This window comes from Chironomus tepperi, unplaced genomic scaffold, assembly GCF_022539635.2.
Source record: "Chironomus tepperi strain 1889 unplaced genomic scaffold, CSIRO-AGI_Ctep_v1 contig_172, whole genome shotgun sequence".
NCBI classification, from domain to species: domain Eukaryota; kingdom Metazoa; phylum Arthropoda; class Insecta; order Diptera; family Chironomidae; genus Chironomus; species Chironomus tepperi.
This window is the reverse complement of record NW_027226294.1, coordinates 1,032,834-1,046,191: the sequence shown is the minus strand read 5'-3', so window position 1 is coordinate 1,046,191 and position 13,358 is coordinate 1,032,834. Positions and strand designations below refer to the sequence as shown.

Genomic DNA, 13,358 nt, shown 5'->3' with positions numbered 1-13,358 from the left:
GTCCTTAAGTAAAACTAAAATTATTTTAATGAACTGCCTAAAACGTTCATTATCCAAAGATATTCTAGAATTTACATCAAATATCTATTCAACTCTAAACTCTGTAAATCCTTTAGTTGTAAGAAATATAAACTGTGTATTTCGAAATTTTAATTAAAAATTTATATGAACCCTACCTGAATGATCCAGTCTATTGGTATTGCATAAATTTTCTATAGCTATCAAATAATCCGAAATATTATCCAATATTTGTTAAAAGCATTCTTTTATGAAAATTCCTGTTCGTTAACAAATCTTTATGTATTCATCTCTTCTATTCATACTAAATCTACAAAGGATTAAATTTTACATGCTCTATTGAAATGCATTATATTTTATGAATGTTATAATACATTTGATATTGTGGTCATTTTAGGTATTCTGTGAAACAATGTGGAAACAAAAAAATTTGCAATTTATAATGGAAAATATTTTACAATTTCAATAACAATTCATGTCAGAATTTCATTGATTTTTAGGTTTTGGATATTCCATTGTGCTTTTTTCAATACGTCCAATTTGATAACAAAAGCAACAAAATGTTACAGCTCTTATTTAAAACTAACTGCACAAATCAAATAAAACTACAAAAGTTAATTGATGTCTGTTTTTCACAAAAATAATTGTTTTGACTGTATAGCCATGAGTCATCATTAATATCAACATTTTCATTGACAAAAATCACACCAATATTAATCCAATGAATTGTAATTATTGATCCTTTATAAAATTAAAGCCTTTAATTTATTTAAGTTTTAATTGTTTTTAATTGAAATACATTTGCGTTTAATAAATGAAGTTCAAAGGATGTGATGATGCATTTATGTTGATAAACATGATTGAATCCATTAAAAGGTTTAATTAAATTAATTTTTATCCTTTATTGTTATATATGTGGGGTGCTTTATATCTGGCGACTATTGTTCATAAACACGAATTACAATAGTCTATTAATCGATTCAAAATCCGGCACCGAGCTGGCGTGACTCTGACATAGTGTCGGATTTAAATGGAAAACGCTACATATGGTCACATTTCCTTCCTTCCTAGGACTTTATTTATTTGAAAATTCTTAATAATTTATTAAGAGATTCCGACTGATACAAATTGTTTATGTCAGGGAAGTGGCTTCCATGTGTCCAATGGGCATTGTAAGGGTGTTTTGGTACAACATGCCTACCTATTATTATAGCATCAAACCAAAACTGTGTCTAATTCATTAATCTCCTCATCAGATTCAGCATATAATCTCCAAGGCAGCAAATTAGTCTAACGTTCCATAAAATAACAATCATTCAAGAATGAACCCATCAACACCTTTCGTACAAAAACATTTTGATTACAAATCCTTCTATGAGATGGGCCAAAAACTTGTTGATTTCTCACATCCTCTAAGGCATTCAAAACTTGCTGTATTCCTAAACTTTTTTCAACTTTGCAAATTTGAATCTTGTAATAACTTTGTTTATCCTTTTTGTTGAAGGTGTTTGTTGGAAATACAATTGATAGGAAATTGTCATGAAGCAAAAAGTAAACCCAAAGGATTAAAATGTTCAATTCTTAATTTGTATTCAAATTGTTGTCCTTTCTATTTTCGGAGATTCAAATTTTATTCAAATGCCTAGTAAAATTGATTCTTTGTTAAATTATGGATATACGACCTTCTTAAAAATTTAGATTGAATCCGTATTGTAATTTCTTTTTAATATTTCATGTTCATCATGATTTCTCATTAACCCTTTTATTCTAGCATCAAAGCTTTGTGAATTTAAATTTTTCTCTAGCCCCAAAAAACATTAGAAATAAAATTTTAATATATTCTCATCAAAAATCAAGCATTCTCTTTCAGAAACAATAATATTTTTTATGGCTTAAAAGAAAACGAGAAAGTTGAAAAAAGTTACTGTCAAGAAATCAAGAATTTTCTGCTTTCATGTTAAGCCTTAAGCAAATAAAAATGTATAAAAAAGTTTTTTTTTTGAATTTTCATTCAAGCATTGCATGACATTATAAGAAATTTCAATATGGAATGAAAATAAATTGCCATTTCATATTCATATTCATATTTCATAATTGAATTATTTTTCCACTTCTTTATTCATCCATTCATTTACCCCTACTTTAATGTCAATTATATGTCAGCTATCGTATTAGCAATAACAAAGCCATAGCATTAGTATACAAACTTTTTTCATGAAAAAGTTGAAATGTTCATATTACGTACTTTTGTTATTGCATAGGAATGTCTCAAACAAAATAAAAATACAATAAAATCTATACAATGTCTTCACACATGGTAAAGTTTTATTGTCAAATAATAAATAATTTGAAGATTATTTAAGATACATTTTCTTATGAATTATTGAAAAGACATTCGATTGACGGATTCAACTGTGCTTCTAGGGTTACAATATTTATCAGCAGAACTCGATATTCAAGCAGAGCTCGATATCGATTCGAATTTTGAATGGAAGACTCGGGTTGACTTGACGTAGAATTGTCCGAAGGTCCTTACAAACAAAATTAAGAGAATATTTTTACTTTTCTTTAATCACCAGTTCATGGGCAAATTCAGGGATTCAAACCAAGAACCCCCAAATTTCCTTCAATTTGTTAGGGGTTTTCATGAAAAAAAAACTCCAAAAGCTCCCTAAATTCTTACAATCCATACAAAAAAAATTAAAACCCGATCCCTTCAAGAATTCTATCACCCCTGTTCCTAGCAGCTACTACATATGTACTTTTCGAGTCAGATAATACATAATTCCTAACATAAAGCATTATGTCCTTAACAATAAAAAATGCTCACTTAACTCTTCACGTCAATAATAGTAAAGTATCAAGAGTTTCATAAATTCTGTCACAATTTCCATGACAATAACCTCATAAATTCCTTCATAAGTATCCTGTCAATTGAGCTTATTAACATTTAAATCGAAAGCTGCAAAAAATGTCTTCCCTCTCATATATTTTACACTTCACTTATTGATTCGATCTTCACAAAAAAAAATAAGAAATAAGGAGAATAAATTTTAAATTCAGACGATTGAGCAATGAAAAAAAATTTATTTGATAGCATAGCACATACTAATAAATTATTTATTGGCGAAAATGTTTCGCTCTCACTCGGAAATTTCTGCTTTTCTTTTCTTTTCTTACATTCACATCAACAGTTTTTTAGCACATTTTTGTGTAGTGTAAATGTTTGCAGATTGTCCTACCTTGTTCTCGCTGTAATTTTAAGATTCTTGGCATGAGCTTGTCTTCTTGGCATCTTACCTGAGTAGACAACCTAATATACTTACTTACTACTTTCTGGAACCATGCTCAGTCTTGGAGCCTATTGCTAAAAATGGTTGACAAAAGCCCTTCCATCTGACTCTGTTGCTGGCTGTATCACAAAGCTTGTACAAATTCTCAGTTTTGACATCTAACTGGCATTCCTTCATTACCGCCCTACGCCATATTGCTCATATAGTTTGATCCAAAGAATCATCCAAAAATCAGCAGGAATCTTTTTTATTTTGGACTTATTAAGTACTAAAAATGAAGCTTACAGCCTCTCATGAAACAAATTTGCCAAATGAATGATTTGGTCTCCCACATTAATAGTTATGGAACTAAAGACGACATTAAACTTGTATGCTTACTTACAACAATATATCTGATTAGTATGAGAATGAGAAACTCACTCCAGCCTTCCATCTGATTACAAATCTGCCTCTTATCAAAACTGTTTACTTAACCCAATATAATTTAATCTGAATTTTAAATTCATATAGCAAATGCGTTGTCATACATCATACAGCCTACAGCTATTTTCTTACCATTTCCTTCTGTCTTCATTTTTCAACCCATAAATATTATATCCCTGTCATGATGTGTAGAGAATAGCATATTTTCTCAGTTTGATACATTAAAGTTCACAGACTAACAGAAAATTCAGAGAGCGAACCGAAAAGAATGGATTGTGTAAGAAATTCAGCAACGCCAGAGAATGAAAGAAAAACAGAGAAAATTGGGTTAATGCGATACATAAAAACACTTTTATTATGTTTCCAAAAATATGTATACATAATTTACATTTTTAAGATTATTTTATGTACAACGAGTAATGATTTTTTATCAGGAAGTGAATTGACATACACTCCACAGGAGCTTTATTCCATTGCCAATAAACTTTTCTTCTTTCTCCGAACTTGTTAACGTGCTTGCCTGTTCTTTAGTCAGTTCAATGTGGCTCTCAAGAAAACTTCCACTCTTATCCATTTATAAAGATTTATTTCGTGATTTAACTTGTACATTTGTCGATTAAGATCTGCTTCAACTTTAGACAACTGAAGAGATTGTTTTACCTCATTCATAGGATAAACTTTATCTACATGAGATGATTATTTCCGATTCGTTTATCTACAAAGCCAGGCTTCAATTTTCGTATGTTATCCTGAATATTGCAGAATAATGTTTCCCAAACAATTTTCTTACTTATTGAATCTTTCCGAATTTTTTCCCTACAATATGCTTTGTGTTAATTTCTACGAAAGGTTTCGGATTATATGCCCGAGAGATTTACAAAAATGATCTGACTTATTCACTTATGTATTTCAGTTTTGTAAAAAAATAAGCTTCTGTCAGAAGTAATTTGTATTAATTTTTGATTCATTTTTGATTCAAGTTCTAGGAAGGGCTTCAGCTTTACAAGGTTTTTGCCTTAGATTGACTTATGTAGAAAAAAGCTTAAGTCTTCTTGTGCTTTTACGTTTTTTAGCTTGAATGATTATAAAACACTTAGTATTTTGAGTAAATAATGTTAAACTATGTGTGGGCATTTATTAGAGTATGTCATAAATTATGTGTGTGTCACAATTTAGTAATATGTCATGAGATAGCAAATTTAGTTATGACAAAAGAAAACAATGAGTATTAATTCATGGCAAAAGATAAAGGTCAAGCAACACATAACTGAAGGATATGTGACTATATATGATTCAGATTTCAAATGGACTCCTAAATCCAAGTGGCTTTCTAATTTGGGCCTGCTCAATTTTGCATGCATGAACATGAAACAAGTGCTCTTGAGTATTCTCAATCATTTCCAAACGTCATTTAATATATAATGCAGCATATTTCATTCTCAATTTTCTCTTAAAAACAAATTTGGCACACTAAATATTCAATTTTCTATACTCATGAGCATGCTCTTTGTCTCTTCAGGCATGAAACAAATTCAAGTCAGATTGACAGTTACACATAATAAATGGAACCGTTACCAAATTTATAGGTAATCACAAATTCTTCTCAAAATACCTTCATGTTTCTAAATTAGATTTCCAAACGTCATTTAATATAGAATGCAGCATATTTCATCAAATCGATTCTTTTATTCACGATAGTTTCTCTTAAAATCAAATTTGGCACACTTGCCAAAAATTCATTCACATTTTCTAACCAATTGTATATCTCGTTCAGACACATCAATTAGAATAGCGAATTGGCGTCATTTGGAATTACGAAAATAGCATGCTAACTCAGTATAAATTTATTACCGAACAATTAATATCTTTTAGTCAATTCTTATCGTCAAATTGGGAAAATTGTTCATGCTTTGAAATAAATGCAGAATAAATCTATTTGACATCAATATTAAGTAATTTGATCCTTTTTTGACATTGACCCGTAAAATTTCAACCACAAAAAAGAACAAATATTGATAAAACTTCTTCACTTAATGGATCCTTAATGTCTAATGGGCCTTAAAATTAGATTTGTTTTTCTACAAATAAATCTTTACTCTCTCAGCTTGACTTTTTGGTTCCAAAACTTTTATTTACATTGTTTCTATTCTTTATTTAAATTTTCTATACTTAAATGAAAGCATTTTCATTAAAATTACTTCCCAAAATACAAAGACCGAAAACTTTGTCACCCCAAGTAGCTATGAATAGACATTCCACGTGTACAATAGGTCAGTCATTAATTTTTAATGAACAATTCTTTTTCCTTATCTCATACTTTGTTAATATTTATGACGGAAATAAATAATTGTTCGAAATACTCAAAATGTCAAAAGGAAAGAAGTAAGTGGGATATTAATAAACTTAATACACAATGAATAATAATAATGTATGAGAAATATTTCGGTAATTAAAAAATATTTTCACCTACTTTATTGTGGTAAATTATGTTTGTCGTATTGAATCCACATTTATGTTTGGTGAGAAAGATTAAGGATTAAAAGGTCGACTGTACAACTGTTGCACATTATGGTTACTTAAATGTGACACTAAAGGCCACATAATCTTCCATGATCAATAATTTGAGTATTATCAGTTAAGTATTAAATTACTATGGATGAAAAGGAGTTAGTAGATCCGATTAGTGTAATCATTGAACTAGTTAAGTATTGTTCAATGAATTGAAGTTGTTTTAATGATTTAGGCACAATTATAAATGTTATTTGTAAGGACGAATTCATAGAATCATCCTGAACAGCCAAGGAGCATGGTCATAAGTATGTTTACACAATTCAGCATGCTCAATTATGTATATTGTGCAATATATCCATGAACATGCTCATTTAAGTGATTATGCTCATTGTCTGTTAAGGGAAGAGGCAGTCTCTTGATGAACAAAACCAAGAAATGTCGGAAAACACCAATCAAGGCTGTCAATTTTTAATTTTCTGTATATAAGAACTATGAATATGCTTTGAGATAAATTAAACTTAGTTGAAATGACCTTGAAATTCTTTTGTAAGTGTCGAAAGATTTTATTCAACTCTAGACTACTATTTACATTCTATGATCAAGACTTGATGGACACATGACATCCAAATTCCTCTTCAACAATAAAATCATAGTTTCAGCTGTCACAATTTCCATAAAAAATTTCCATAACAACTCAAAAATGAAATTTTAAATAAATATTCGCATCGTTTATTCTATCATAGCGTAAATCCTGTAAAATGTAAATATTAATACTTTTATTGCATTTTTTACAGATATTTAAATTGTACCACATAAATGTTGACATTTATGCAAATTTTGAAATATCTGTGTACAGGAATATTTTATGAACCAGACTAGTACAAAATGTGTTTTTCAAATTTATAACTTTCACAATCATCCCACGTCACTTAAATAATTAGATATTTGCGAAATTCCTACATTGTGACTATTTTGCAAATTGCTTGAAACTTACTTTGTTTACTCAATGTTTTAAAAACATTTTTAAGGAAAAAAGTGGGAAAAAAGTTTCAATTTGAGAAAAAATAAATACAAATTGAAATCGTTAAGTACATAATCGGATAATAAATCAATTCAAAGCGTATATACTTTGATCGTACCAAATGCATTTCACCTGATTGTGTTTCCATTTTCGTTTCATTCTGCTACATTTTTAAATTGAATTCATCTAAGGAAAGTAAAGCAATATGTTAAAAATTCGAATTTATTGCGAGGAGACGATAGAGGTAATCGGAGATTGTCAAAGAGCTACAATTGCTCAATATGGAACTGTACCTAGGTTCTGCTTGATATTGTATGTATGCCGTACAATAAGCTCAGGTGTGTTTTAAAAAATTTCTCCAGTCAAATTGCTACTTATTTACTGGAACCATGCTCCGACTTGTAGCTTAGGTTGCTGCAAAAACGTTCTATGTTACTAACTTCCACTCGCAATCTTCTTTGTACAGGTTGGGTTCGGAGATAGCAAGTTTTAAGTCTTCTATCTCTAGCTTGTTTATGGAGCTGCTACACTACAGCTGCCTTGAATCAAAGAAACTTTAGACAAAATTGTCTTAGATTATATTGAATTTTGATATCAGACAACAAAAACTTTAAGATCAATCAAAGATTAGAAAACATTGTGATCTGTTTTCGAGCTGATGCAAAATCTTTTGATTGCTTGTTTGAAAGCTTTGCAATAAATTGTGTCACACTAAACCTCCTTATCCATGTCAAAGATAGTGCTAAAAATAAAAATTCAATCAAGAGATCATCCAGCTTTATAAACTAAGTTTATGATTAATAGTTTTACTCTTTATTGTAAATAGTAATCAATTGTTTGCTACGACAATACTCTGGGTACAGAACAATTTAATCTATCTACAGCATTCATGTTGAATCTCTTGCGTATTACATTTTAATCCAATTCGAATATATGACAAGAAAAACAGAGAGCAAAAAATTTAATTTTTATTTTTTCAAACACTATTGTAACATTGACTTTATTGTCACTTTCAGGCTATAAAAATAGATTGTCACAGGTCATAGTAGAATCAGAGAGGAAGTAAGAAAAGAGAAAAAGGAAAAAAAATGAGCAAACAAAATAAAACAAAGAGTAAATTGAAAGCTTATGCCAAGAAAAATTCAAAACTTTACAATGTACATGCTCAAATAAATTTATTCAATACCATCATTCAACATTCACTCGTTCCGATTAGTTTTTTTTATAGCATTACCATTTTACTATCTAAATGTTGTTTCTAGAAGTTCTTCCTACTTTTGCAACCCCTCTGTGTACATTCAATATGCATATTTTGGTATTCATAACGTATGATGCACAAGAGATGGAAACAACTGAATTTCTTTTCATCCTTTTCTATTTTTCATTCTCAATTCTTTTTTATTTCTCTCATGCTTGCTATTCCTAAATATCTATGTGAGGTAAACGAGCATAACGAATGAAAAAAAAGAAGCTTTCAAAGGGAATGAATAGAAAAAAATCGACAAATAAATGCGGAAAAATCGATAGAACAAAACGACATAAAGCAACAACATACAAAAGCTTCGATGAATGAAAATATCAATGGAATGGGGACATAAAATAAAATGTACAACATACATAAATATTTTATTTATTAATATATATGTGGAAGAAGTATGGTGATCGCTTTTCATGCATTAATCTATGAATTCATCTTCAATTTCTAAATTTCCTTATTTCTAAATATATCCACATCATGATCATTGAATAATTTTCTTAAAAAAGAAATTATCGATCACTGTCAAGACTTAATATGACTTTGTATAGCAAATGAATTTTCTGTGTTGTATTGGATGGAGTTCATTCACATTATTAGGTAACATTCTTATTGGGAAAGGAAGAAGAGGTTGAGAATTTGTTACGTCTAGAGCTCGAAGTACGGGCTCATTTTTAATGGAATTTAATAGTATTTAGTATAAAATGTTTAAAAGTCGACTAGTAACTACCGACTAAAGCAAGCTCTGATTACGCCACAAACCATGTTAAAGAGGAGCAGAATAATGATCCTTTTACAAATCAAAGGGAAAATATGAGTCAATTTTCCGTGTTACGTAACAAGTGAACAACCCCAAAGAAATAAAAATGTTCTTTCAAACTACCTATAAAAAAGTTGTTCCTTGTGGATTTGTAGAAAAGTTGAAAAGTTTTTAAATTAAGAATTATTCAAAAGCCTGTCGATTTAATTTGTTTTGAGAATGGCAAGCAACAGAAATGAAAATTGATATATCAGGAATATGTCTATAAATGAAAATCTGTTGCTTCATTGATGATTCATCTTCATACCATTCTGAAGGACACCAAAACATAAAAGCGACCATACCCTTGTTTAATAAATAAGCACTTTATATAAACAAGGGAAACTGAATAAATCATGAAAACTCCTACATTCGCTGGAAAATTGTTCCAAATTTATTTCTAAATGCCATCGAGCATGTACATGTCTGAAAAGTTTTGTGTTATATGTCATGATCCCTCATAATCATTATTATCGTTATCAACATAAAATAGCCGTTCCTTAATACGTGCACGGAAGTAATTTAATAAATTATTTTAATGGATAAAGATGTCCAATAAAAATCATAATTTTCAGGCTCGTCATCCAGCATAAATAAATCAGCTTCATTTTCTGGTTTAATAAAAAGATAAATAAATAAAATGAATGAGAATCTCTTGAAGGCTATGGCAGTGCAATAAAATTTGTACGTACAATGTCGTATATCTCCATCTCTCTCATCGTATATATGATATATTCTTTCGGACTGCTGTATTCCCTTGTTATTTTTTATTGAGGTAATGCAGTTCGCGTTATGATAAATTTTGATGAAAGATCCATTTGGCATAACATAAAATAAATAAATCCACAGAGGCATTTCCCATACACAAGATGAAAATTTATTACTTTCACAGATGATTGCGTAGCTTAGCACACAAAAAACGAATGTTTTTATTTTGATGCTATTGCTGATGCTGCTTAAAACTGCAATAAAGTAAATTCGGATGAATAAAATTAGTAGTTAAAGCTCTCGGATAATTTTATAATCTTCATAAAATTCTGATGTGGTTTCGGTGTTTCTACAGTTATTACCTAATTGTTGCTAAATGGTTTCACATGTTTGTGTGGGTTATTATTATTTATAAGTTTAACATCCAAAAATCTAAATTTGGCTAGATTTCTACATCCACAAAACAAAGTTTTAGCAAAATTAATCACTTTACAAGCCTTGACATAATAACAATGTCATGTTATGTTCTTGCCACAAAAAATTATCGATACATAAAAATTGATATTTTTAGAAAATTAAATAAAATCACTACCCAAAAGTATTAAATAGGATTTACGATATTATTTCAAGATCATGTTCCAAAATGTCTTCAAATACATAAAAATAGACTTTGAACTTCGATACTTTATTTTAGTTTACAGTAACTCTCATTAATGTCTACCAAAAAAATATAGATAAAAGCAGACCAGCCCCCAAAAAAGGGATCCTTTCAATTTTCATCAAACAAAATAGAAGAAGGCATGAACATCAACAGAAATGTTTTGTACCGAAAAAATTTATTAACCATATTTTGCGTAATTACCTCCCAGACAAAAAAAGGTTTTCGACCGCTATCTCATTAGAATAAATTTCTCTTTTTGTGCAAAAGCAATTTTGCTCTTTCTGTTCATTTCCTTCCACTTCATTCGAAAAGAGCAAAAATAAATACTTTCTCTCCATGGTCCTTTCCAAACTTCCTTTCATATAAATTAATTTGCAGTATTATTTATGTTTTGATTTGCAAAGCTTTATTGACGGAAATTTAATTTCATTTAATTGCTACAAAGTTTAAAGCCCCGAGCGACACAAATGAAGAAGGGTCCGCAATGGAACTAAGAATACTATGCTGAACCTCTTTTATTGATTCCGAATGTGAGCTGCCCTAATTTAGCGTCTATGTGGCTGCAATTCCGTTTGATGTCCACATGGCTGTCAAAAATAGGCTGCTTCAATTTGGTGCTGATAAAAGAGATTTAGCAGATCCTTAAAAGCTCCGTGGCGAGCCCTGGTTCATTTGGGCTACTCAGTCATATGGTACCTTCATCTATGTAGCTCGGGAGCATAAACAGGCAAACGAGGCTAAATGAAATTGCACAAAAAAACTTTTTAAATCTTTTGAGATTTTAATTTTCTCTGATGGCTCTGGGGCAACGCAGTAATATTGTTATTCTTTCTTTCATGCAGAGAAAGTTGAATTACTCGAACAATGGAAGCCTCGCTTTATTTTTTACTGATTAAATTGCTTTTCATTGTAAAAGTTGATGATTTTCCTCTTTGTTATGCTCCTCAACTCAATTTTATTGCAATTACTGCCTTATTTTTAATTTCAAGTTTTCTTTTTTTTTATGTCTACACTTTTAAAAGCTAAACGCTATGCTGGAATACAAAGTTGTTCCAATAAAAATCTAAGAAAAATGTTATCAAGTTTGCAAGATGAATGGATGTCAAATGTCATTAAATCTAAGTGCCACATAGTTTGAACATTAATGGATATTAAATCTTGTCATGAAAAAACGTAAAGCTCAAGCTGAATTTATTTTTTAATCCAGTGGTGGACAAATGTGCCACGACACACAGGTTGTTCACTACTGTCTTAATCCAAACAAATTGTATGTACCTTCATTAATTTATAACTCTTTTGCAGATAATATGGGTTATACATGCAGTCAACCAAGCAGCGCATTAAATAATGAAGTGACAAATAAAAATGCATTAGATTTAATAAATTCTTCTAGTCGCTCTAAAGTGCATCCAAAGAGCATCATCCATTTATTTAAATGGTATATTAAAACTAAATTACTGAAACATCAAGCTAATAGTCAAGTGCAAGATGGGAAGACAAATAGTTATGAGATCTCAAAAATTAGTAAAATTAAAGATATTAAGATTAATCAATATGGTAAGGATCACGTAGGACGCAATAATAATAATAATAATAGGGAAAATGAGGAACAGGAATTATCATCATTATCAGCATCATCTTTAGCTTATAGGGGAGATCAACGAACAGAATCATTACGAGAAAATATACGTACGTCATCAACGAGTGCAAGGGCGCAATGCACTCTTGCAACGACAGCATCAATAAAGTCCACAGGCTCCACCAACACCACATCTAGTTCAAATCTTTCATGTAGTCACTATATAGTAAGGCAATCAATATGCTTATATGCAGCATCAAGTGTGATATTAGCTCTATGCTATCTTACGACTCCAACGTCAGCATCAACAGAAGCGGCATCGCATCCTGTGTAAGTTATTGAACTTTATTGGGAATTAACACGAGCAGGAAACTAATCAATCGTATATTCCGATTAAATAAATTCTCAACAGTTTTTCCGATGGAAAATCCGATAAGGAAATTCTCGATCATCTATTAAAAAATTCAAGATACGATAAACGACTGTTACCGCCAGTGTTCGGTAAGTTAATTACAGTTTGCATGCTCATGCTCTCGTTTTTATTCTTATGATATGAAATCATCGGTTTGCGTACCTTTTAACCCAATCTTTATGAGAAAATCTAACTCATTTAAACAGAAAATTTCATTCCTGTTTTACTGCTTATAATAAGACTTAAAGCATCTATTTTCACATTTTATTTCGTATTGATGAAAGAAATACCTTGTAGAATGTTTTCGACTTTTTATAGTCTTTTAGGATGAATTAATCTTGGTTTATTTTGAGGGAAGTCACTCAAAAAATTTAATTCCTTATCCTTTATTACAGTGAGCTTTTAATAGAATTGAGTGATGTATTAAGTTAAAGATTCTTATCGGATTTTCTCTTTTTTAGACTTATCCTAATTGACGTTTTTAACATATGAAAGAGATACGCTTTCATCAGCTCTAAATGACTAATTATTTATAATTAACTCAAAGATTTAAGCCAAAAAATTACCAACATTTTTGTCTAGAGACTCATGTTTCATTTAATGTTGTAATTGACTCAAGTTAATGGAGCCTTATTTTCCCCATTTATTTTGATGACTCAGATGGTTAGACTTTTTCTC

At 30.0% G+C, this 13,358-nt stretch overlaps 1 protein-coding gene across 4 annotated transcripts in view; it reads left to right on the top strand.

Moving 5' to 3' along the window:
- LOC139088981 (glycine receptor subunit alpha-4-like) overlaps nucleotides 1-13,358 on the top strand; it is a 39,898-nt gene that overhangs the window by 2,762 nt on the left and 23,778 nt on the right. For all 4 annotated transcript variants that reach the window (XR_011544266.1, XM_070638359.1, XM_070638358.1 and 1 more), the window contains exons 2-3: nucleotides 11,992-12,598; nucleotides 12,681-12,769. Coding sequence is in view for 3 of the 4 variants with exons in the window: in XM_070638359.1 (XP_070494460.1) it covers nucleotides 11,997-12,598; nucleotides 12,681-12,769 (691 nt within the window). In the remaining variant the exon portion in view is untranslated. The remainder of the gene's footprint in view (nucleotides 1-11,991; nucleotides 12,599-12,680; nucleotides 12,770-13,358) is intronic.